This window comes from Prionailurus bengalensis, chromosome E4 (assembly GCF_016509475.1).
Source record: "Prionailurus bengalensis isolate Pbe53 chromosome E4, Fcat_Pben_1.1_paternal_pri, whole genome shotgun sequence".
Lineage (NCBI taxonomy): Eukaryota > Metazoa > Chordata > Mammalia > Carnivora > Felidae > Prionailurus > Prionailurus bengalensis.
The window spans coordinates 12,377,318-12,405,302 of NC_057360.1; the positions used below are offsets into that span (position 1 = coordinate 12,377,318).

At 36.0% G+C, this 27,985-nt stretch overlaps 1 protein-coding gene across 2 annotated transcripts in view; it reads right to left on the reverse strand.

The window, feature by feature from the left end:
• The window catches only part of KIFAP3 (kinesin associated protein 3), a 174,797-nt gene that overhangs the window by 135,539 nt on the left and 11,273 nt on the right, over positions 1–27,985 (reverse strand). The window contains exons 1-5 of one of the 2 annotated variants that reach the window (XM_043568733.1): positions 26,869–27,136; positions 13,126–13,257; positions 10,206–10,360; positions 8,085–8,140; positions 7,395–7,536 (exon numbers count right to left, since the gene is read on the reverse strand). In XM_043568733.1, the coding sequence (XP_043424668.1) occupies positions 7,395–7,536; positions 8,085–8,140; positions 10,206–10,360; positions 13,126–13,257; positions 26,869–26,900 (517 nt within the window). In that variant the 5' untranslated portion in view covers positions 26,901–27,136. Of the gene's footprint in view, positions 1–7,394; positions 7,537–8,084; positions 8,141–10,205; positions 10,361–13,125; positions 13,258–26,868; positions 27,137–27,985 lie in introns of those variants that run through there. The other variant, XM_043568731.1, reaches the window with a different exon arrangement.

Sequence of the window (27,985 nt, forward strand, 5' to 3'; positions counted from 1 at the left end):
CTTGAGAAAGGTAAAAATTAATGAATTGATTAATGAGAACTACCATATGCTAAGTAAACATAAAGTAATGAGACCAGTTTCAAATTAGAACTGTTATGTGGCTTACCAATTCTTAAAATATTAAAACATTAAACAAAGTATCTGCCTGTTATATAAATATCATAATTCAACTTTCTATAATACGTACTCAGGTTCTACAGTACTTCATGGACTGCATTATTATTTATTATAGTAATGAAAGTGTTCAATTTATTTGTGCTTTTTGACCACTCATTATGAAACAAGTATTATTAATCTACTTAGTGAAGAATTTTTCAAACTAAAAAACATCCATCCTATATTTTCTTTTTTTTTTAATTTTTTTAAATGTTTATTTACTTCTGAGAGAGACAGAGACAGAGCATGAGCATGAGCAGGGAAGGGGCAGAGACAGACGGAGACACAGAATTCAATGCAGGTTCCAGGCTCTGAGCTGTGGGCACAAAGCCTGATGCGGGGCTTGAACTCATGAGCCATGAGATCATGACCTGAGCTGAAGTTGGATGCTTAACCGACTGAGCTACCCAGGCACTCTAATCCTATATTTTCATAATGTCATTCATATTCACAATGCAGAGCACTAGTATACCATATGCTTTGAACAAAACTATTTGTTCAAAGTAAATGAGTAGGCAATATACATTAACATGTAAAGGTTCCACAAAGCCCTACTTAATAAAGCATCTGGTAACTTTGTTTAATTCAGTATTACTAAAGGCATTTTATCACTATAATCTAGAGGAAACAGTATTTCTTAGAATGTACATCTGACCCTTGAACACACTTATTTGATTTGGATTTTTTTCAATAAATATGTATTTCATATTATGATTGAAAAATAAGGTAGAAGTCGCCCAGTGACTCAGAAGAGAAGGCAAAGGAAAGATGCAGAGAAGCCTGGAATAGCAGGGCTCTTGCCTGCTCCTGACATTCCTCACCCCATTTACTATCTGTGGGGAAGCTAGGTTCACTGAGGTCTTGAACTGGGAGGTGCAAAGGAACCAGCTCTGGGGAAAGAGTCTTGCTGAAGTGGTGGAGCATGGCCAGTCACTGGCCAGAATTGGCCAAGGATCACAGAATAACCTGCCTTCCACCCTCACTCCCTCCCAGGGTAACAGGTCCAGAACATTAGGGACAAGAACACCAAGCAGGAGCCTGAGACTTAAGAGTGGACAGCAATGATGGTGCTGTCCGTGGTGCTGAAAGCTCTCCAAAGGGGGGGGAACCAATACCTCCAGGGAACGGCAGCTCACCACCTCCCAGCATCTCCTGTAAGCAGAAGCTGTGTTAGAACCTCATAAAGGGGTTCTGATGGGGCTCGCAACCTAGAGAGACAGGTAAAGGTGCTCTGCCTTCTCTCAGATTCCATGTGTAAAAAGATTTCCCACTTTCCTGAGTACAGGAGCAAGGAACAAGTGTCACTCTAGGATTCAGCTTTGTTAACTTGGGGTTGGACAAGTAGAGGTGTTGCCCTGTTCTATTACTGTACATAGATAAGTTTCTGAAGAGTCAAAAAATACAGGTGTATTTTTGACTGGGGTGGGGGGGCTGGCATGCCTAAACCACCACCCCCTCCACTGTTCAGGGGTTAATTGTACTTTGGAAAATGATGTACTATAACGTCATGAATTTAGGCATAGGGCTAGTGATTTATTTTTCAAATTTTATTTCAATTTTCTCCTTTAGTATAGAATAGAAAAATGTCTCAATAAAAATACAGCTTATAGGAATTGTATGTAGGATATAAAGAAATAGCCAAAAGAAAATTATGAAGTCTAATGAAGGTCAAAATATAACCCAAAATTAATCTATAAGTTAAATGCAGTAATAATTAAAATTTCATTATAATTTTTTAGAGCATATGGTAAAGTGATCTCAAAATAATATATAAGAAAACATGTAAGACCAACAACACCTATTTAAAAAAAATCAATAAATCAGAACATTTCTCTTACCAATTCTAAAACTCTAGTCAAAATATAAAACAAAACATAACAAACAGTGTGGTACTGGCATGGAAATTATCAAATAGATCAATGGAAAAGAAAAGAAAGCATTAAAACATATCAATGAATATATCAGAACAAGACATGGCACAAAATAAGCTTTCAAGTATATAATGAATAAAAGAATTGAAGGCATATAACAGAAAAGGCCATTTAAAATCTTTGGGGAAAGAAGGAGTACTCATTAACTAGATTGGAATAACTGGCTATTGAATATGCAAAAAATTTATATCTCTACCTCCTACTTACAACAAAAATGAGGGGCGCCTGGGATGGCTCAGTCAGTTAAGCATTTGACTCTTGACTCCAGCTCAGGGCATGATCTCATGGTTCCTAATTTTAAGTCCTGCATCAGGCTCTGTCTAGCCTGACAGCATAGAGTCTGCTTGAGATTTTCTTTCTCTCTCTCTCTCTCTCTCTCTCTCTCTCTCTCTCTGCCCTTCTCCTCTCACACTTTCAATCTCTCTCTCAAAATAAATAAATAAACTTAAGAAAAGTAAATTCCAGGGGCAAGGATTTCTGAAACAACCAAAGTAAGGACCTCCAAAAATCCACTCCTCCATAAGTGAATGAGAACACTGGTAAAAATGGTCAGAATCAACCTTTTTAGAACCCTGGACTACATTTTGCAACAATAAGAAATATGGCTGAACCTTAGTAGAACCAGTAAACTCTGTGGTATTTCCACTTGCCATAAGTACATCCCCTCTGTGCAACTTTGCAGAAGCCCTGAAAATCAACAGCATCACAAATATAGTATCTGTGAAAAACAAAAGCAGAGCAGCAACTGGAGGGGGCAGAATAATTTGGCACTCCTGAAAACCCCCACTCCAGTGAACTGTCACTGTCTGACATATCTGGATATTTGCTGCATTTCCAGGGTTTGCGTTTATCTGACTTGACTCAGAAATTGCTTTGTACAGCCTTATACCCAGGGCATTTGTTGAAAACCACTGGTGGCAACATTGCAACTGCATGCAGCAGCCTTGCCAGCTGGGGTTAACAAGAGGATGACAAAAAAACTTGAAAAAGGAAAAACTGGGAAATGAGAGATTCACAAGGTCTTTGAAAAGCTCCAATATATTCCTGAGAATCTAGAAGGCCATGCACATGTGCAGGAATGTGTTGATACCAGGAAAAGACGTAAGGAGGACCTCATCTCTCATCTCTGGCCAACCCTGAGGCATTGTACAAGCAGGAATTAAAGGCTAAGGCCTTGGGGATGCCTGGCTGACTCAGTTGGTAGAGTATGCGACTCTTGATCTCAGGGTCATGAGTTTGAGCCCCACTTTGGGTGTATAGATTACTTAAACAAATTTAAAAAATAAAAAATAAATAAAGGCTAACTTAGCCTTGTACACTACCTGCTTAAACACTGAAGACATGCTCCAATACACACATACACAGTCACTTAGCAAAGGCTGGGACACTTAGGGCCAGGCATTTTAAAAAATCTCTATCCTGGGCACCTGGGTGGCTCAGCTGGTTGAGTGTCTGACTTTGGCTCACATGATCCCACGGTCCATGGGTTTGAGCCCCAGGTCGGGCTCTGTGCTGATAGCTCAGGGCCTGGAACCTGCTTCAGATTTTGTGTCTCCCTCTCTCTCCACCCCTCCCCCACTTGTGTTCTCTTTGTCTCTCTCTCAAAAATAAACATTAAAAAAAAATTAAAGTAAAATAAAAAATCTCTACCCAATCATTAGTTACCACTAAACTACCTGAGCTAGAAGCTTCAGTGGCTGCACAAAGATCACAGACTTTTCAGAATTCATCTAAGAAACTCATTAAACAAACAGCAAAAATAACAAGCTCTGGAGAGAGTACAATATTATCGTAACAATAAAAACTACAAGACATGCAAGAAAACAGGACGTGATGTCTCATATTCAGGAAACACAGCATTCAATAGAAATTGTCCATGAGGAAGCACAAATGTTGAACTTATATGACTAAATAAGCTATTGTAAATATATCCAGGGAATTAAAGGAAACCATATCTAAAGATTTAAAGACAAGTATGGGAATGTACGAGAATGATGCCTCACCAAATGATATCAATAAGGAGATACAAATGACAAAGTATGAACCAAATAGAAATTCTGGAGTTAACAAAGTACAATAGATATCTGAAATGAAAAATTCACTAGAAGGACTTCACAGCAGTCTGAAGCAATTGAAAGAAAAAATAATGGAAAGCAAGTAGAGCCTCAAAGACCTATGGGACACCACCAAACATATTAACATGGAATTCCCAAAAGGAAAGGAGAGAAAAAGGAGATACTTGAATGTTTAACACAATAATGCCCCAAACTTCCAAAGTTTGATGAAAAACATTAACCTGCAGATCCAAGGAGTTTCACAAACTCCAAGAAGACACACTAAAAGATGTAAACACCTAAATACATCATAGTCAAACTGGCAAAAGCCAAATGCAAAGAAAATGTTACAAGTAGCAAGAACGCAGCTCAAGAGTTACACAGGATCCTTAATGAGATTAACATCCAATTTCGTATCAGAAACCATGGAGACATGAAGACAGTGGATAACATTGTAAAAGTGCTAAAATAAAAAGACTGCCAAACAAGAATTCAACATCTAGCAAAACTATGCACACAAACACCAAGGAGAAATTAAGTCATTCCTATTCCTAGGCAAACAAAAATTTAGAGAATTTGCTGATAGTAAACATTCCCTATAAGAAATACTAAAGGGAATCCTTCAAGCTTAAATGAAAAACTAGCAGAGAGGAATGTAAATCCACACAAAGAAATAAAGAGCACTGGTAAAGGTAATTATATAAATAAAATGACAGCTTAACATTATTTCTGATTGCAGTCTTTTCTTCTATTTAATTAAAAAATTCACACATCAATAATTACTGTGCTGACAGGCAGGTAATGTGTAATGATGTAATTTGCATTACTATAATAGTACAAAGAAGTGGAGAAGGAATAGAGAGGTAAGTCAGAACACGGTATTTGCATGCTGCTAAAATTAAATATTGGAACCCTACCATTAATTTGAACTAAATTATTTTAATAGAAGATAGTAACTGTAATCCTAGGGCAAACACTCAGAAAATAATTCAGGAAAACACAGTAAAAGAACAACAAAAGGATTAAAATGGTATACTAAAAAATATCCATTTTACATAAAAGAAGGCAGTAACAGAGGGTTAATGGAATAAAAATGATAAAAGATGCAGAAAACAAAGTGTTAGATGACAATCCCACTTTATGAGTAATTACATTAATGGTAAATAGACTAAACTCTCCTATCAAAACGCAGAGATTGGCAGAATGGATTAAAAAACGGCGTGATCCAACTATATACTTTGTACAATCCAAACATTTTAGAGTCAAAGAGACAAATAGAGTGAAAGTAAACAGATGGAAATGGATATGATACCAAAAAAAAGAGACAATAGACTGACAGAAACCATTTCCAAGTACATAAAAGAGAAAGAACATAAACGATATATATAAATTTATGTACTAAATTATATATAAAAAGGATATGTACATTTATATATAAATATACGTACAGTCACATACACACAAATACTTAAGACAGGAATACGAAATTCACAGGGTGGAAATTCCAAAAGTCTAGTGATAGCAAATTCATTAGAAATCAGGCAAATGCAACTTAAAACAAAGAGAGTTTGTTTATTACCATAATACAATGGCAAAAATTTTAAAGTTTGATGGCTTTCATATTCTGTTGATCTGGGGATACAGCAGCACAACCATTTTGGAAGGCAGTTTGGCAATACCCTTTAAAACATTATCATCTGTATTTATGTATGACCTTTGTTTCTGTCCACATACCCTAAAGAACCCCATACTGTGTATATAGAAGATATGTACAAAGATGTTCACTGAAGCAATATTCCCTACAGAAAAATCTGGAAACAATCTAATGACTAATCAACAGAGGAATGGCTAAAACTTATAGAAAGCTTCATAAAAACAACATAGTTAAAAAATTAATTACATTATAATGTATCTATATGCATGTAATCTCAGAATATTACTGTATGGAGAAAAAATTACCAAGAAATAAGTACGATATTATTAATATAAAAATTCTTACAAAATAATACTCTATATTTTAATATAGGAAAAAATCCTATACATATATATATGTAAAAGTATGAAAAAGATCTAGAAGAATGAATGCACTCCAAACTCAGATAATAATGATCAAATTACTAATATTCTAATTCTTTATAAAGAATATACTAATATATGAGTTGTATAATTTTGAAAATACTTAAAATGTACACATTTTCTACCTGGAATATTGGTAATGTTCTAGGACTTTCTGGACAGTTCTTTTGTATATATTTTCCAAGCTATCAAGTACTGGTGTGTACTGTGCAGCCTCCATAAAAGGAGTATGACGACAAACAAAAAGGTACTCTTCCTCATGTGATAGAAATCAGTTAATAATGACATCTTCTATATTTTAATTTTGGCAAAAGTAAAGTCAGAAAACCACACATTTAAAATAATTCTAGGGGCGCCTGGCTGGCTCAGTTGGTTAAGCATCTGACTCCTGGTTTCTGCTCAGGTCATGATCCCATGGTTCGTGACGGTGAGCCCTGCATTGAGCTCTGTACTGTCAGTGCAGAGCCTGCTTGGGATTCTCTCTCCTTCTCTCTCTGCCCCTACCCTCCTCGCACTCACTCTCTCAAAATTAATAAATAAACTTTATCTCTGTCTGTCCCTCCCTTGCTTGCATTCGCACTCGCTCTCTCAAAACAAACTTTAAAATAAAATAAAATAAAATAAAATAAAATAAAATAAAATAAAATAAAATAAAATAAAATAAAATAAAATAAAATAATTCTATTGGGGTATTACTGAGAAAAAAGGTTTTAAGAGCATTATCTCTTTTTTTTTAATTACCTAGCACATCTAATGAAAGGAGAGGATCAAAATTTAATCTAAATGAAGGTACAGAGATTAATATATTTTTTGCTGTGCTACTGAAAGAAAACTAATATTGGAACCCTAATTTAGTAACAGTATATACGTATGTGTGCAAATGACAAAGTTGATATTGTATCCTAACTGAAAGAATAAAAAATCTTCCAGAATAGAAGACACAGTACCATTAGTGCTTTATATTTGTTGTTTAAATTAAACGAATTTTTCAGATAATATTTAATGTTATGCTCTCAAAAATTAAATAATTTTCAGAAGAAAGATGGTAATAAAGGTCTAGGAAATAAATGCATTCCTAAGTTCGGTAAAATTTTAGCTTTGTCCTCTATTATAATAAGTTTCAGAAACATATTATACAACAATTTTTCTATTTTTAATATTTATAGATATAAATCACCATTCAATAGTAGTTCTTCCAAGTTATCAGGATTTCGAGCAAGTTGCAAGATCAAAGCAGAACCCCGAACTTTATCAGGAATATCTTCATATAGTAACTCAATGTATTCATCCATGTCATTGATGTTAGCCACTTCATCAATCTGAAAGAAAGGAAGAGGAAGTCCTCCTAAAGAACAATGATGTCCCTCAAAGCGACTGCCAAGGAATGATACTGTGTGGTCAACATATTGCCCTTTTAATGACAGACAAGTTTTCAAAGGACTCATAGTAGCCAGGAGGAAATTAGACCTTTGGGTGTTAGGACTCCAATACAAAAGTAGTTACAAACCACATGAAAATAGGATGTACATAAACGCTAAACTTGGGTCTATTAATATAAAGCATCCTAAATGTAATGCAAAATAATTTGTGTCTACTATAATAGGTTAAATAGTATTTCAAAACACACTGGATATGTTTAAATATAAGAATATTTAAAACATTTCAAAACTTATCAAAATAAATTATATCTGAAAAATATGCCACTAACTTTTGACTATATAAAACACTCATTATCTACCTTTTCTAGGTGCTTCTAAGTTCAATAAACTTTCTACATCTACTTAATGTTAGTACATGAATCATTGATGGGAAAAGGCAACAACCTTACAAGCAATCAGTTCTCTATTAGATCAGAATTAGGTCTTACCTCCATTCCTTCAAAAGGAGGTGGATCTTTAGGCTTGCTCGATTTTTCTTTTTTTTCTGTAAAAAGATTTTTTATTTTTAAATGAGAAGAATTAGGTGTTTAGAGTTTCTGGGTAATTTTTATATTCAGTAGCTGAGTTTATAGCTAACCTGGGGATCTTACAACTGACTAGTTTATGAAATAGTCTTTTTCCAATAAATAAAAAAATTTTTAAATGTTCATCTATAATCTGTTATAATGAGATATCAAGGAGAGTATATATGAATAAAATCTAGAAATAATCCCGAAGTTATGTTATGCAGCAATTTTAGTTCCTCCTAGGTTAACTTTTGGGGAGGTAAATAGCCAGACTTGCCAACAAGAAGCAAAAGAGTCCCCTCCTGATTCACATTTAAGGTGGGAATAGGGAAATCAATAAAGCAAAGATACATTAATGAGTTGAATATTAGAAAAAACAAAATGAAAAAAATCACTTACAGTAATGAATTACATAAATAAGTATTACTGTTTGGTTTCAATCACTTCTGGGGGGCAATGTTTCTAGTTTTGAAATGGTGAATTCCAAGTAAAAAAAGTTAAAAAGAAAAATGGAAATTTTTTTAGTATGTATTTAACATGGTAACAGCATTTCTTACATCTCCAAACATTAGTATCTATATAAACAGACTGATTCAAATGGATTTATCCAGGTATGCTGACATGAAAATTTCCTCATATTCATCTAATTTCTGGGGAAGAAGGTGAGATGACTGATCTACCTTGAAAACTCGCAAGACTTTATTAAGATATTAATATAAATGCATTTGGAATTATATTAATTAGGCATTAGGAAAGATCAATTTCCACTATATTGTACTCAAACTAAGTACATACACACCTTACAAGAGTATGGGATTTACTTTGCTCACTTTGAACTTATTTAACTTATTGAAGAAGTTCTCTCTCATCATTTACAGGGATCTTAATAGGAATAGTCTATCATGAAACATTTAATAAAAGTGTTTCTTGATAAAATTTTCCTTATAGCACTAATTATTAATAATTAATAATTATACATTGAGTGCCAGTTATGTGGCTGGATACAAGTTCAAACTGCTTATTTTTGCTTTTAAATAAATACATTCACAATCAATTCATTCAGAAATATATATTGATCATATAATATATGTTAGATAATATATTCAGGATTAACTAATAAGAGTGATATTAGAAAAAAGGCATTTTATTTGCTGTGGTTGGAGAGAAAAGACTGAGTAATTCAAAAAAAGTCAAAACAAATTTTCTCTCATTTTTTTCTACTTAGTATAATTGAAACATAAGCATTTATAAAGTTTTTCAAAGGTACCATATTTTAGAACTCACCAATGATGAAAGAAAGATATGTAAACCTAATCAATACCATGAAGTGGAATAACTAACCATTCAATAATCTGAGATGACTGGAATTCCATCAAAATGTGTTTTTATTTCATTTCATATTTGGTTTAGATTATTTGATGATATTTTCTAAAAATAATCAATTCCTTAGCTCTAATATTTTAATGACTTGGTTCCTTATGAAGAAATTGAAGGTAGAAGAATGGCAATAATGCAGACAATAAGGAAGAAAAAAGTAATATTTTCTTAAGAAAGATTCATATAACTTGTATCTTTAGGATAGTCTAAAGCATATGACATATTTTAACATTTAAATACTTAGTAATCTATTCAAATTATAAATTGTCAATAAGAAATTTAGAAAATATAAATCTGGTTGGGTTAGAGAAAATAGGTTTTAAAAAAAATTTATTCCTTTTATTGGAATCCCCAAATTCTCTCCTTTTATTATTCTAGAATATGACAGACATTTGAGTTCGTTCCTTATTTCAGCACAAATGTACACACACAAACATACACACATGCCACAGTATGAAATAGAAACAGATCATTTTTTGTGGAAGCATCTAATACAGAGCCTGGCACGGAGAAAACCAATAGGTTTATTCTTTCATTCGTTTACTTATCCACAGCACTGGCAAAACAAAATAAAACAATAACAACAAAAAACACCACCAAATATCAAAAGCACGAACTATAGAAACAGCTCTGGTTATACATTAAAAAGTGAGGAATTCTACTTACCTTTTCCTGGCAATGAATCACGGCGATTCTGTAGATAGTACAACAGCTGTTCTACCTCATTTAGTTTTGAGGGATGGATAAGTTTACATTCTTCAACCACCTTTCGGGCCAGGGAAGTTATATCCGTGTTGGCATTGAGACTCTTAAGACGAATGCTGTGAGCACATCAGAAATTTTCCAACTCAGGTATTATAAAAGTAAGTGATAACTTATACAATACTTCTTATAGTTCACAAAGCACTGAAAGATACCTGACATAGACTCTTTTAGTAAAATATAATAAAGTATTAGATACGATCAGGCTTAGAAAAATGCAAAGAAACGAGTTCTTTGAACTGAACAAATGAGATAACAAAAAGAACATAAAATCTGTATCTGACTCTTCTAGGGAGGACAGCATATTCAGAAATCTTGTTTTAAAATAATCTTTCTAGGGGGCGCATGTGTGGCTCAGTTGGTTAAGCATCCGACTCGATTTTCTCTTAGGTCGTGATCTCACGGTTGGTGTGCACTGGCAGTGCAGCACCTGGTTGGGATTCTCTCTCTCTCCCTCTCTCTGTGCCCTGCCTCACTCACTTTCTCTCTCTTTCTCAAAAGTAAACTTCAAACAAACAAATACGTGTTAAAGAACTAAGAACTAAATCTTTTGCCTGAAATGTGGATATCTGAGGTTCTAAAAGCAAAGACTGATCTGCTAGCTTTTCTTTGGAAGTCAAATTAATAAGATCTCAAGGGGTGCCTGGGTGGCTCAGTCAGTTAAGCGTCTGACTTCAGCTCAGGTCATGATCTCAACACAGTTCACGTGTTCAAGCCCCACAATGGGCTCTGTGCTGACAGCTAGGAGCCTGGAGCTTGCTTCGGATTCTGTGTCTCCCTGTCTCTCCGCCTCTCCCTTGTTGATGCTCTGTCTCTCTCTCAAAAATAAGTAAGCATTGGGGCGCCTGGGTGGCTCAGTCGGTTGAGCGTCCAACTTCGGCTCAGGTCACCATCTCGCGGCCTGTGAGTTCGAGCCCCGCGTCGGGCTCTGGGCTGACAGCTTGGAGCTCGGAGCCTGTTTCGGATTCTGTGTCTCCCTCTCTCTCTGCCCCTCCCCCGTTCATGCTCTGTCTCTCTCTGTCTCAAAAATAAATAAACATTAAAAAAAAATAATAAGCAAGCATTAAAAAAATTTTTTTTAATCAATAAACATAAAAAAAAAGATCTAAAGAGATTTTCACATGCTCCCAAAATGTATAAAACTCAGGCAGTAATCACAACACATTAATGGAAGAGAGAACGTGTAAGAGGACACATAAGTACGTATGTGTGCATATATGTATTTTTCTTCAATTTAGTGAATTATCCAAAGACTTAGTTCTTTTAATTTTTTTTTAATGTTTATTTATTTGAGGCAGGGGGAGGGTGTGGAGGGGTTGGCAGAGAGAGAAGGAGACACAGAATCCGAAGCAGGCTCAGGCTCTGAGCTGCCAGCACAGAGCCCCATGCGGGGTTCAAACCCACGAACCGCGAGATCATGACCTAAGCCAAAGTCAGACACTCAGCTGACTGAGACACCCAGGAGCCCCAAGGACTTAGTTATTTCAATGAATTGTATGTGTAATTTAGTTTCCTAACACAAAAAAAGAAGACAGATTAGGGATCTTACTAAGATACTAGGCAGCTTTTCTTTTCAGGGTGCTATGCACCAAAGTTTCTCAATTACAGCGCTATTAAAATTTGAAGCCAAACCATTCTTTGACCTTGTGGATTTTAGGATGTTTAGCAGCACCCTGGCCTCTATCCACTAGATTGTCAATAGGATCCCTCCAGTTACAACCCCCAAAACTGTTTCCAGGCATTACCAAATGTTCTCTGGGGGAAAAACATCACAACCAGTTGAGAACCACTGCTATATATTTAAAATACAGTGCTTTGGGAGCGCCTGTGTGGCTCAGTCAGTTGAGTGTCCAACTTTGGCTCAGGTGAGGGTCTGGCAGTTCGTGAGTGCAAGCCCCATGTCGGGCTCTGTGCTAACAGCTCAGAGCCTGGAGCCTACTTCGGATTGTGAGTCTCCCTCTGCCCCTCCCCACTCATACTCTCTCAAAAAAGAAAAACACATTAAAAAAAAATTAAATACAGTACTTTTCAGGGTGCTATATCACCAAAACATACTAACACTCTTTTAAACTAGCTAAAATCTTCTTACTTAGTTCCCAAATCAACTTTTTTTTTTTTACGGAAGGAGAAGAAGATTGGGAGAGAACACTAGGCCATCTCCGACCTTCTCTACTTCCACAATACTATGAAAGGAGGGCAAGACAATCACCAGCACAACTATAGAATAATGAAAAAGGCCAGTTCCCAAGGGGCTCCTGATAGTATTATAAAAGTAGGAAGGAAAGTGTAGGATGTCAAGAGATGTAATCCCAATTCACTGAGTCAGAAAATTGAGTCATTACATTACCAACATCTTTCACAGGGCTAGACTTTGAAGGGATGAATTCAAAGTACATGCCCCACTTGGGAATTCTGGAACGCATACTATCTTCTACAACTCCAGGGAAAAAAGAATAATACAGAGAGGATCCCCTAAAATAGAAATTTCTTAAATTAAGCTAAAAAGTCTCATATAAACCTCTTTTATTTCTGATTTCACAAGTTGTAGTAGTTTATACTCTATTATATGCATTCACTAAATGGGATAAATTAGAAATGATATTTTTCAGCAACTTTCCACTATGCTTAGGTAAACATGATCTTCTCTGGAATAAATATACTCTGTATTTATAGTTTAATATGGTCTCTGCTTCACTAAGATGAAGTATGCCTAGAAGAAGGCAGAACCATTTGTAATCTATGCTGATTTAAATAACGTCAGATTTCTACACAGTTTATATAAAATTCACCACTTTCAAACTATGCACCAATGAAGAAAACTTACATCTTTTGGCATTCCTTTCGTTCTCCCAACATGGGATCACCCATCTCTCCAAGAATAGTAGCTTCCACTTCATATTGAACAATGAGTGCTTTTTCTGATGGATGTACATCAATATTTCCTCCTTTAACTTTCCTATAATATAAAATAAAAACAGACATAGATAGATTAAAAACTCACAAAATGTCTATGCTTTTTATCTAGTTTTTAGTTCTAAAGGCATGTGGGTCGGATTAACATACGCATTTAAATTAGATTTACTTTTGACTTAGACCAAAAAAATAACTCTTTTTCTCCAACTCTGTAAACTCTGTACTATACATATTTCTTGATCTTGCAGAAAGTACCTTAATAAATAGCTATACCTGGGAAAAAATACATTTACACAAAGAATCATGCTTATATAAAATTTGCAAGTGAATAAAACAAGATGTTTTGGAGAGAAGAACCTCAAACAAAAATCAGTAATTCAAAAATAAAGATAGCTGCTCCCAAATTTGTGTTAAAAAAAAAAAAAACAACTGCCTAACAATTAGCCCATTAAGTGGCTCACAGAATGACACGAAATTATCTAAACCACAATATTTATTATCTATCACTTTACATAAATATGTACACTGCACCATTAGTACCTAATCTTCAAAACACACTCAAATTACATAACAAAAAAACATTAAGAGGTTATGTTTTACAGTCCTGCATCTTCAAATTATAACGTCATTAGTAGTTTCCATAGAATGTTTCTATATACCTCATCCCCCAAGCTTCTAAAGTTATACAATGAATCTTTAGTTATAGTAAACCAATGACAAATTAATCACTACTTGTCATTTGGCCACATTAGAAGGTGATAAAACAAGTGATATTAGAAGAGATTAAGCAACGAGAACAAGAAAAATTTCTCACTATAGTCAAAGTTGGCTAGTAGGATATTTTAGCCTGACAAGAAGGAACAGAAAAATGACAATATCTTAAATTAAAATTCCAATGATTAGACACTCAATGCTCTTTCTTTAGTTAGAAATTAATGCCCTATTATGCATATTCTCAATGTAAGTTTTAAAATGATCTTTTCATCAGAATTATTTATGAAATATGGAATCTGTACTGGGACCATGACTAAAAGTCAAGTATAGAGATAGGATAGGAAATCAAATACAATGCTGGAGTCTAGGTAGATCAGCAACTACACTGACAGTAAGATGTACAGAACAAAGCTTGTGAGGGATTAAAGCAGCTAGAAACCAGGCAGGCTGGTAAAAATAATTAGGAAATTAGATACACACATATATATTAAACAGGATGGCATAGACTCCAAAAGGCAGGATAAATGGGTACAAGCTGAGGCTAGCAATCAAAAACTAAAGGAATCACAGGAATCAAAAGAACTAAGAAGAGTTAAAAAAAAAAATGAAAGAAAGAAAAAAGAAAAAAAAGTTGTACTATAGCAATCACTACAGAAAGCATCTTAATTATAGAACAAACTAGTTCCGTGCGTCCTCTTAAGATGGAGAGCAATCCCAGTTGAGAATTTCCTATACAGAAGGGGGTAACCACTGTATCCAATTCAATGAAGACAATTATAAGGATAAAACACAAATGCAATCCTAAGAGTAGTCTCCTACCACCACTTGCACAGCCGGTCTTCTATAGGTAAAGAAAAATGTAATTGTCTTCTGGTCTGATATCATGCATTTCTCAAAGAAATCAAATTGATCAAAGAATCTCACCACTCCGTTCTTGTTTTTGTTTTTGTTTGCTTTTTTGTGTGCATGTGTGTTTTTAAAAAGTATGTTCATTACATTTTTTAATAGCTTCTTTATCACTAAAGCAAGTTATGTTTTTATAGGAAAAGTAGAACACAGAAATTGCAAAGAAAAACATAAACTCAAAAACCTGGAAGAAACCAATTGTTACAATTTTAGCACATATACATTCAGGTATTTTTTTAATTCATGTATAAATAATAGAGTGGCAGCTCTAGAAGTTCTTTATAGGAGAGGCTTAATTAAGGGTAGCAATTTGGTAGGGTTGAAACTACACTGAATAGCACTTTACATAAGGGTAATACAAGTTATTAATTGCTTATATAACCTGGGGGCTGATGGAAATTATGGATAAAACCCTTGCTTGTTCTCCTTGGCATCGTAGCTGAATATATAAGATACGTATATTAAAACTAATCCCTCATTATACTGTTTAGTAACACATTTAAAACTTACTATGGGTGCCTGGGTGGCTCAGTTGGTTAAGCATCTGACTCTGGATTTGGGCTCAGGTCCTGATCCCACAGTTCATAAGACTGAGCCCCACCTCAGGCTCTGCAATGACAGCATGGAATCTGCTTGGGATTCTGTCTCTGTCTCCCTCTCTGCCCCTCCCCCACTCTAATGCATGCATTTGCACTCCCTCTGTCAAAATAAATAAATATTAAAAAAAGAAGAAAACCTGTACAAAGAATAAAGTCACCCAGAAAAAAAGAGAGAGGACTCAAATAAAGTCATAAACAAAAGAACAAACATTTACAACTGATCACACAGAAATACAAAGGATCACAAGAAACTTAGCAATTGATTATATACCAACAAATGTAACAACATAGAAGAAATGGGTAAAATCCTAAAAACCATACAATCTGCAAAGATCAAATCATAAAAAAACAGAAAATATGAACAGACCAATTACTAGTAAGCCACTGAATCAGTAATCAAAAATGTCCCAATAAACAAAAGTCTACACTCAACTGCTTCACTGGTTAATGCTACCAAATATTCAAAGAATTAATGACAATCATTCTCAAACTCTTCCAAAAAACAGAACAGGAGGGAATACTTACAAACTCATTTTATGAGGTCAGCATTACCTTTACACCAAAACCAGACAAGAACACCAAAAAAAAAAAAAAAAAAAAAATTACAGGCTAATACCCAAAAGGAACACAGATGCAAAAATCTTCACAAAATACTAGCAAACCAACTCAAGTTTACATTAAAAGCATCACACATCATGATCAAGTGGGATTTATTTGAGGGATGCAAGGATGGTTCAATAAATGGAAATCAATCAATACACTACATTAACAAAAAGAAGTATAAAAGTCATACGATTATCTCAACAGATGCATAAAGCATTTGACAATGTTCAATATCCATTTATGATAAAAACTGCCAACAAAATGAATATACAGGGAATGTACCACAACACAATAAAGGCCATATATAATAAATACACAGCTAACATCATACTCGACAGTGAAAAACTAAAAGCTTTTCCTCAAAGACCAGGAACAAGGCAAGGATGCCCACTCTTACCACTTCTATTCAACACAGTATTAGAAACCCTAGCCAGAGTAATTTGTCAAGAAAAAGAAATAACAGGCATCCAAATCAGAAAGCAAGAAGTAAAACTGCCACTATTTGTGGATGACATGGTATTATTATAGAGAAAACTCTAAAGACCCCACACACAAAAAAACTGGAGCTAATAAACTGAAGAAAGTTGCAGGTTAAAAAAAACCAACATTAAAAATCAGTTGCATTTCCATACACTAATAATGAACTATCTTAAGAGAAATTAAGAAAATATTCCCATTTACAATTACATCAAAAAGAATAAAATATCTAGAAATAAATTTAACCAAGAAGGTCTTTAACCAAGACCTATACCCTGAAAACTATAAGATATTGATGAAAGAAAGTGAACACAAATAAATGAAAAGATAGTCCAAGTTTATAGACTGAAAGAATTAATACCAATAAAATGTCCATATCACCCAAAGCAATCTACAAATTCAAGGCAACCCCTATCAAAATGCCAATGGCCTTTTTTCACAGAAATTGAACAAACAATCTTAAAATTTGTATGGAGCCACAAAAGACCCTGAATAGTCAGAGCAATCTTGAGAAAGAAGAACAAAGCTAGAGGCCTCACATTTTCTGGTTTCAAAATATATTACAAAGTTACAGTAATCAAAACAGTATGGTATTTGCATAAAAAAAGACACATATATCAATAGAATACATAGCCCAGAAATAAACTGATACATATATGGCCAATTAATTCACAATAAAGGAGCCAAGAATACACAATAGGGAAGGACAGTCTCTTCAATAAATGGCATTTAGAAAACTGGACAGCTACATGAAAAAGAATGAAACTGGACCATTATCTTACACTATATACAAAAATTAATTCAAAATGGATTAAGAGTTGAACATAAGACCTAAAACTATAAAACTCCTAGAAGAAAATAAGGACAGTAAGCTTCTCACCATAGATCTTGGCAAGTTTTTTTTGACACCAAAAGCAAAGGCAGTAAAAACAAAAATAAATAAGTGGGCCTAAGTCGAACTAAATATCTTCTTCCCAGCAAAAGAAAAAAAAATAAAAATACAACTTATTAAGTGGGAGAATACATTTGCAATAATATGTCTGAGAATGGGTTAATACCTAAAGTATACAAAGACATCACAGAGCTCAATAGAAAAAAAAAGAGAAAGAAAAAAAGAAAGAAAAAGGAAAAAATACCAATCTGGTTAAAAAATCAGCAGAGGATGTGAATAGGCATCTTTTTCTAAGAAGACATACAGATGGCCAACAGGTACATGAAAAGATGCTCAATATCTCTACTCATAAATGAAATGCAAATCAAAACCACAATAAGGTATCACCTCATACCTGTTAAAATGGCTATTATCAAAAAGACAAGAAATAGACAGTGTTGGCAAGAATGTGGAGAAAAGGGAACCCTACTACACTGTTGATGGGAATGTAAATTAATGCAGCCACTATGGAAAATCGTATAGAGGTTTTTCAAAAAACTGAACACAGACCTACCATATGACCCAGCAAACCCATTTCTGAGTGTTTATCCAAAGGAACTAATTCTAAGAGATATATAGTACACACCCCCCATGTTCACTGCAGTATTATTTATAACAGCCAATACAAAGAAGCAACCCAAGTGTCCATCATAAAGAAAATGTGGTGTATGTACGTGTATATGTGTAAAATCTTGCCATTTGTGACAACATGGATAGACCTTGAGAGCATTATGCTATACGAAATAAGTCAGAGAGAGACAAATTCTTTATGATCTCATTTGTATGTGGAATCTAAGAACAAAACAAACCCAAACTCACAGATACACAGAACATATTGGTAGTTGCCAAAGGCAGGGGGTGGCAGCTGGGAAAACAGGTGAAGGTGGTCAAAGGCACAAATTTCCAGTGATAAAATAAATAAGTCCTGGGCACCTGGGTGACTCAGTCAGTTAAGCATCCAACTACTGATTTCAGCTCAGGTCATGATCTCATCACATCATGCTAAGCATGGAGCCTGCCTAAGATTCTCTTTCTCAGGGGCACCTGGGTGGCTCAGTCGGTTAAGCGTACGACTTCAGCTCAGGTCACGATCTCGCAGTCTGTGAGTTCGAGCCCCGCGTCGGGCTCTGGGCTGAGGGCTCGGAGCCTGGAGTCTGCTTCTGGTTCTGTGTCTCCCTCTCTCTCTGCCCCTCCCCCGTTCATGCTCTGTCTCTCTCTGTCTCAAAAATAAATAAACGTTAAAAAAAAAATTAAAAAAAAAGAAAAAAGATTCTCTTTCTCTCCTCCTCTGCCCTTCTCCCCCATTTCTGAACTCTCTCTAAGATAAGATAAGGCCGGGGGATATAACGTACAGCATGGTGACAATAGTTAATAACAAGGTATTGTACACTTGAAAATTGCTAATAGACTAAATCTTAAAAGTTCTCATCACAAGGAAAAAAAAAACATTATTACTATGTGGTAATGGGTGTTAACTAGACTTATTGTGGTGATAATTTCACAAGTGTATTGTGATATGCACCTGAAACTAATATAATGTTATGTCTATTACAGCTCAATAAAAGATTTCAAATTAATAACTTGATTTTACACCTTAAGGAACCAGAAAAAGAATAAACTAAACCACATGCTTGTAGAAGGTAGGAAATCATAAAGACAGAGAAATTAAACAAATACAGAATACATATGCAAAATAAAAAAAATCAAAAGTTGCTTCTTTGAAAAATTCACAAAATTGGCAAACCTTTAGTTAAGAAAAAAAGAGAGAAGAGTGAAATTACTACAATTGGAAATTAAAATGGGATACTATTGACCTTACAGAGATAAAAAGAATACTATAAACTATTGTAAGCCAACAAATTAGATAATCTAGATGAAATGGACAAATTCCTAGAAATAAACAAACAACATAAAGTCAAAAGAAAGAGAAATTCTGAAAAGACCTATATGGTAAATAAAGAAATTCAATCAGTCATCAAAAACTTCCAAACAAAGAGAAGTCCAGGATCAGATGACTTCACTGGTGATTTCTACCACAGATCCAAAGAAAAATGAACACCAATCCTTCTTAAATGCCTCTGAAAAACAGACCTCATTCTATGAGGTCAGCATTACTCTGTTACCAAAGTGAGACAAACACACCACAAAAAATAGAATATCTCTTTTTAAAAAAATTTTTTTTCAACGTTTTTTATTTATTTTTGGGACAGAGAGAGACAGAGCATGAACGGGGGAGGGGCAGAGAGAGAGGGAGACACAGAATCGGAAGCAGGCTCCAGGCTCTGAGCCATCAGCCCAGAGCCCGACGCGGGGCTAGAACTCACGGACTGCAAGATCGTGACCTGGCTGAAGTCGGATGCTTAACCGACTGCGCCACCCAGGCGCCCCTATCTCTTATAAATATCTTATATAAAGAGATGGAAATCAATATCCTTCATGAATATGGATGCAAAAGTCCTCAAAATACTAACAAACACTATGCAGCAGCATATTAAAAGATTACAAGCCAAGACCAAGTAGGTTCTATTCTAGGAATGCAAAGAAGTTATACATATGAAAAACAATATAATACACCACATTAATAAGATGAAGGAAAAATGTACACGATTATTCCAATTGATGCAGAAAAAGCATTTGACAAAACCTAACACCCTTTCAAATAAAAGCATTCAATAAATTAGGAACACAAGAAAAGGGCATATATGAAAAACCTACAGCTAATAATAAACTCAATAGTAAAAGAATAAAAGCTTTCCTTTAAGAATAGGAATAAGTATGCCTACTTTCATCCACTTTTTTTTTTAAGTTTATTTATTTATTTTGAGAGTGAAAGAGAGCATAAGCAGTGAAGGGGCACAGAGAGAGGGACAGAGAATCCCAAGCAGGCTCTGTACATGGGGCTTGATCTCACGAACCGGGAGATCATGACCTGAGCCAAAATCAAGAGTCCGACACTCAACTGATTGAACCACCCAGGGGCCCTGCTATCATCCATTTCTATTCAACACACTACTGGAAGTTCAAGCATTGACATATAGAAAAGAAATAAAAGCATCCATACTGGAAAAGAAGTAATACTATATCTGTAGATGACATGAGCTCATATGTTGAGAACTGCTAATCACAGTAAATTCGGCAAATTTGCAGATCACACTACAAACACACAAAAAAATCAGTTGCATTTCTATATACTAGTAATGAAAATGCCAAAAGGAAGTTAAAAAAAAACAATTCCACTTACAATCAAAAGGAATAAAATACTAACAAATTTAAGCAGAGAGGTGTAGCACTTAGTGAAACTACAAAACATTGCTGAAAGAAATTAATAAGAATTAAATGGACAGATATCCCTTGTTCACAGATTGATAACTTAATAGTGTTAAGATGGCAATACTTCCCAAAGTGATCTACAGATTTAATACAATCCCTATCAAAATCCCAAAAGCCTCTTTTAGGGATCCTAAAATTCATATGGAAACACAAGGGACCCTGAGTAGCCAAAATAATCCCCCCAAAAAAAACAAAGGTGTAAGACATACTTTCCAATTTCAAAATACACTACAAAGCTACAATAATCAAAACAGTGAAGTAGTAGCATAAAAACATACAGATCAATGGAGGAGAATGGAGTCCAGAAATAAACCCCTACATCTACCATAAATGGATTTTCAACAAAGGCAGCAAGACCTTTCACTGGGGAAAGAATGATCTCTTTAACAAATGGTGCCAGGACAACTGGATATCCACACATAAAAGAATGAAATTGGACCCTTACTTTATATCACACTATTAACTCAAGATGGATTGAAAACAAATTTGAGAGCTGAAACTACAAAACCCTTAGAAAACATAGAGGCAAATATTCATGACTTTGGATTTGGCAATGTTTTTTTAAAATTAATTTTTAAATTTTAATTCCAGTATAGCTAACATACAGTGTTATATTAGTTTCAGGTGTATGATATAGTGATTCAATAATTCTAGACATTACTCAGCACTCTTCTATAAGTATACTCTTTAATTCCCATTACCTATTTCACCTACCTCCCCTCTGGTAACCATCAGTTTGTTCTCTATATTTAAGTGTTTTTCTCAATTTGTTTCTTTTCCTTTGTCATTTGTTTTGTTTCTTAAATTCCACATATGAGAGAAATCATATTGTATTTGTCTTTCTCTGACTGACTTATTTCACTTAGCATTATATTCTCTAGATCCATTAGTGATGTTGCAAATGGCAAGATTTTATTCTTTATGGTGGCATATTTTATTACAGATATACCTATATAATAATATTCTATATATATACACACACATATGCAATATATCTAAATACATATACCGCCTCTCCTTTATTCATTCATCTGTCAGTGGACACTGGGGCTGCTTCTATAATTTGGCTATTATAAATAATGTCGTGATAAACATAGGGTGCATCTATCTCTTTGAATTAGTGTTTTTGTATTTTTTGGATAAACACCTAATAGTGCAATTACTGGATCTTAGGGTAGTTCTATTCCTAACTTTTTGAGGGACCTCATACTGTCTTCCACAGTGGCTAAACCAGTTTGCATTCCCAACAAAAGTGCACAAGGGTTGCTTTTTTTCCACATCCTCACCAACACCTGTTGTTTCCTGTGATTTTGATTTCAGCCATTCTAAAAGGTGTGAGATGATAGCTTATTGTGGTTTTGATTTGCATTTCCCTGATGATGAGTGATGAGCATCTTTTCATGTGTCTGTTGCCCATTTGTATATCTTCTTTGGAGAAATGTCTGTTCATGTCTTCTTTACATATTTTGGATACTAACCCTTTATCGGATATGTTGTTTGTAATTATGTTCTGCCACTCAGTAGGTTGTCTTTAAGCTTTGTTGATTGTTTGCTTTGCTATGCTTTTTATTTTGCTACATGCAAAAGAATGAAACTGGACCACTCTCTGACACCATACACAAATGTAAATTCAAAATGGACTAAGGACTTAAATGTGAGATATGAAACCATAAAAATCCTAGAGTTAATTACGTGGTATAAAGGGTCCAATTTCATTCTTTTATGTGTAGATATCCAGTAATTTCTCTGACATCAGCCTTAGCAACATCTTTCTAGATGTCTCCTGAGGCAAGGGAAAGAAAGAAAAAATAAACTATTAGGCAATGGTTTCCAAAATAATGGTAGCAAAAGCAAGTAAAGAAAAAATTAAACTGGACTCCATCAAAATTAAAAACTTTTGCATAAGGAAGGACACTATGATGATAATGCAAAAACAATCACAGAGTGGGGCAAAATATTTGTAAATCATTTATCTGGTAAGAGTCTAGTATCTAGAATGTATAAAGAACTCATTTCCCCAAAGAAGATAAAGGCCAAGAAGCATATGAAAAGATACTCGATGTCGCTAGTAACTAAGGAAATGCAAATAAAACCACAGATAGTACTTCGCATCCACTGAATGGCCAGAGTGTAAATAAATAAATAAATAAATAAATAAATAACAACTGTTGGTGATGTCGAAAATTGGAACTCTCATACACTGCTGATGGGAATGTAAATGGTGCAGCCACTCTGAAAAAGTTTGGTGGTTCTTCAATAAGTTAAACACACAATTAGTACGTGACCCAGAAACTGGGTACATAACCAGAGAGTGAAAAAAGGTATTCAAAGTAAAACTAGTACAGGAATGTTCAAAGCACTTTTACTCACAGTAGCCAATAGATGGAAACAATCTAAATGTCTATCAATAGATGAATGGATAATCTACATGTGCTATATCCACACAATGAACTACCATTCAGCTATTAAATGGAATGAATTACTGCTGAATGCTAAAATGTGGATGAATGTTGAAAACATACTGTATAAAAAAAGGGCTTTAGGGACACCTGGGTGGCTCAGTCGGTTGGGCGTCTGACTTCGGCTCAGGTCATGATCTCACAGTTCGTGAGTTCAAGCCCCATGTCGGGCTCCATGCTGACGGCTCAGAGCCTGGAGCCTGCTCCAGATTCTGTGTTTCTCTCTCTCTGCCCCCTCCCTGCTCATGCTCTGTCTCCCTCTCTCAGAAATAAACATAAAAAAAAAAAAAAAGAGCTTTACATCCACTGATTTTGCTTATATACTTATAGCACTCACCACAAATACAATAGTTACTTCTGATTATATATTAATTAAAGTCTGTATTCCTCACTACGTTATAGGCACATAAAGGCAGAGAAAGTATATGTCATTCATCCAATACTTTTTATCACTTGACTAAGTGACTTTTACATGGTAGAATTTCAAATAAGTATTGAAGGAATGAATAAATGTCATTTACTCTTAAAATCCTTCAATGGTTCTCCACTGCTTTTACAAGTCGCAACTCTTTACTATGGTTTATAAGTCCAGTATGATTTGGCCCATTTTTCTTTGTAACCTCATTTTTACTTCATTTATTTATTTATTTATTTATTTATTTATTTATTTTTTTATAATTTTTTTTTCAAAGTTTATTTATTTTTGGGACAGAGAGAGGCAGAGCATGAACGGGGGAGGGGCAGAGAGAGAGGGAGACACAGAATCGGAAACAGGCTCTAGGCTCCGAGCCATCAGCCCAGAGCCTGATGCGGGGCTCGAACTCACAGACCGCGAGATCGTGACCTGGCTGAAGTCGGACGCTCAACCGACTGCGCCACCCAGGCGCCCCTTTACTTCATTTAATAACTATTTAGTGAGTACTTCTGATCCAGGAATTGTGCTGTGTGCTGAGGATACAATGAGAAGTAAGATATATAGTTCCTTAGCCTTCTGAAGCTTACAGACCAGCAGGAAAGACAAACAATAATAATATGGTAATAAGAGTAAGTAAAGACAAGGTATTATGTATCATGAGAACCTAGCAGGTATATCTGACCTGAATTGTGGACTGCGGGATGAAAAAAGGGCAGCTCAGGAAAGGCTTTCTGGAAAAAGTGACGTTTAAGCAAAAACAGGAAAAATGAAGAGCGAGCTGGGTGAAGAATGGGGCAAGTTCCAGACAACAGGAAGGGCATTTGGAATACACCAAAACACAGGAATCTAAAAGAAGTTATTTCTGTAAGGCTCAAGTATGAAATTACTGGGGGTGGGAGGGAGGCAGACAGAGAGCTGAAAAGGTAGGTGCTCTAACTCTAAAAGCAATGGAGGGGTGCTTGGCTTGCTCAGTGGGAAGAGCACATGACTCTTGATCTCAGTGTCATGAGTTCGAGGCCCACGTTGAGAATAGAGATTATTTAAATAAACTTTCAAAAAAGTAAAAAGCAATGGAAAGCCATCAGAGGGTTTTAAGAGGAAGCAAAAAAATCACAACTAATCGTCTATTTTTGTGTATATCTGATTGAGGACATAAAATTCGTCTATTTAATCATTTCTCCACTGACCAGAACTATGCGAGGCATATACCAGGTATTTTGTAAGTCTTCATTAAGTTTTACTGAATCAAAACAAAAAATCAAACTGTATTTGATTCTATAATCTACTACACATTTAAAGAAAGGCTAGAAATTCCTCATGAAACCATGGAAATCGACTAATTAAAATTAGACTGAATCAACGAGAATGAAACTATGTTGCTGTACTGTTAGAAACAAAATGTGAAGGTAAAAATATTACAAAAGGAATACATAAATGTAATCATTATCAAAGAACCAATAATTAAAATGGAAGGTTCTGCCAGACATCATAAACCATCAGGCCTGTATGATTGTACGTCAGCTGCATATTTCTAATCTGAATGCGGGCAACGCCACCTTTTAATTTACTTATATTGTCAAAATTAGGCAGAACTGAAAAGTGTGTATTTCAACCTTTGCAAGTTCTAATCTTATTTTCCTTCAAGCATTATAGTGACTTGTTTGGTTTTATTTTTTGAACTTTAGATAACACGGCTTTTAAAAGAATAGATTGGGAATTATGCCTAAGGGTCCATACAGGTACAAGAATCTAATAAAAACTGTATTTTGGCACAGTGTATTACACGAAAACAAACTGCTGGTATAATAGTAGCTCTTCACCTAGAACAATCTTGAATCTGAAGTTGAAAGAGAAAGAATTTACTATTTTCTTCTGTCACGAAATTTTCAGTCATGGTATTTTAAAAGATCAACGTAGGCAAAATTCAGTGAGGAAAAACTACTGACTATATACTAGTTATGATTACATACTACTACAAAAATTTACTGATAAAGTCTTGTTATTTGACAGTTTCAGATATATTTATATACAATGAGAAAGGCAGGCAATATATGCCTCAGTCCTGCAAAGACCGTGCAGTCGGTTGTAGGATTTTACAATTGTTTGAATCCCTTTTAAGAATTGATTAAAGTTTAGAAGATCTTCCTCTGATGATTAAGGCCATCCCAGGCCAGGATAAATATATTCAGTAAAAGCATATTATGACTTGAAATAACGCCACCACATTACATGGCATGTTTTATCTTTTAAAAGTATTTTCATATTTGGTCCACATATTTCTCATAAGGTAATATTTGCCCCATATTTAAATAAGGAAACTGTGTCCAAAAAAAAAAAAATAATAATAATACATGTGACTCCCCCTGTGTATTTTACCCTGTCACTAACAGTGACTTAACTAATGGAGAAAAAATGAAGAGTCCTACTTAAGATTGTTTTCTATTGGATCACTGCTAACTCTTGGTCCAATGACAGGTATCCTTTTTCATCAGGGATGATCTTATCTTTGACAGGAGTCAAATAATCCCCAAAGATACAATTTTCTTTAAAGAGTAATTGATACTACAGATATTGTTAAACTAAAGAAATTACGGCCTGCTGCAGGACAAGCTCCTGAACAAACCTCTTGATAATTATGAATCTCCTACAAAAAGTATACTATATACATGGCAGTCAAATGGATGAAATGATTGAGGAAAGCAGAAACAGGCTGGAAGGAACCAGCTCAGCCCAGCCTCCCATAAAGTAAAAGCCACTTCTCTCTTCTTCATCGCTTCAAAACCCGATGGCAGTGAAGCCCAAACAGGAGACAGAGAGCAGAGGCACCAGAAGACTTCATTCTCAGGCTCCCAAGGGATTTATTCTACTAGGGAAAAATGGGGAGTCCAAGTCGGGGTGGGGGGTCAGGAAGACGCGGTTTACACAGCCCTTCGCCCCTCTCCCGAGACGGATGTGGCAAGGAAACCATCTGCAATGCTGTCAGGGTCCCGCCGAGCCAGGTAAGAGGCTGGGGAGCCTCGCACCCCCGAAGGGCCCTTTCCTCTTCTCCCCAGTGCTCCTTTTCCCTTTCCTTTCCGTGACTCCCCTCCGCCTTACCCCCGGCTTCCACCTTTAAGATCCTAGCTTTGCCCACTGTCACCTCAAAGCCAACCCAAGGACCTCTAAGAATATCTTCAGGGCCTCGCAAGGAAGGTGGGACCGAGCCTCGGGGAGTGGTCACCTTTTGAGGTATCTGGCGTCCTCCCCTTGCATGGCGGCGGCGACGGTGGCGTGGGGAGGATGGGGTATCTGAGAAAGCCGGCGGAGCTATTTCCGGGGACGGTGGCCCAAGTATCCCCACACCCAAAGGCGATGACAGTCCCGAGGCCTGCAAGGCGGGGCGGCGGTGGCGGCGCTGCGGTTACCACGGTGAGGCCGCCGGCTCCTCCCACAGCTCCTAGGCCCCAAAACACTGGAGGGACCCAGACCCGCCCAGAGCCGCCTCCGCCAGCCCCGCCTCAAGGCGCATGCGTCCGCTCCGGCGCGCCCGTGTGCGCAGGCTCAGTATGAGGCGCTGGCCCCTGGGACTAATCTGACGCACCCAGGAGCAGAGCGTGAAGGTTTCTGCGGCGGATTTCTGCGGTGTGGTTCAGGAATGGCTCCCTGATCATCGCCCCCTTGAGGATGGAAATTGGAAGAGTCATCCCAGTAGGCCTACTCGAAATTTCAGGTCCTAGCTTCAAACAAGAGAAAGGGAATCCATTAACCTTTTCATTAGTGAATGCAATAGAGCAGCTCAGCCCCCCGCTGATAACCTGTAAAGTGAGGTTTGCGTTTGGAGGCATTGTGGAAAAGGAAGTGCACTGATTGCGCTGAGAAGCTCTATAATTTGTGGAGATGAGCTGACCTTCATATAAAATGAATACAATTAATATCACCTTTGATTCATTGCAAATCTGTGACTTCCACTTTGGTATTCTGAATCTAGAATGCACCACCCCCACCACGCGGCCCAACAAACACACACACGCAAAAGAGTTCCTGAAATGCCAGCTTCTGCTCTAATTATCCAAAGGTACTTTCGGAATTGTTTCCCCTGAGGCAGGCACCTGTTGGCAATGCAGGCCACAGGGAAGAAGAGCTGTTTTTGAACCTTAGCAAGTAGTCCCCTGCTTTCAGTTCTATGCCCATAGGCTCAGCTATCACATCTATGCAAATGACTTACGTTCATTTATTCAGTAAATATTAATTAAGGGTCAGCTTTGTGCCAAACACCAAACCAGGGTCTAGGGTTACAGAGAAGACACCAGCACTTCCTTTCCTCACCTGTGATCTTGTCACTTACTCTCTTCTAGTTC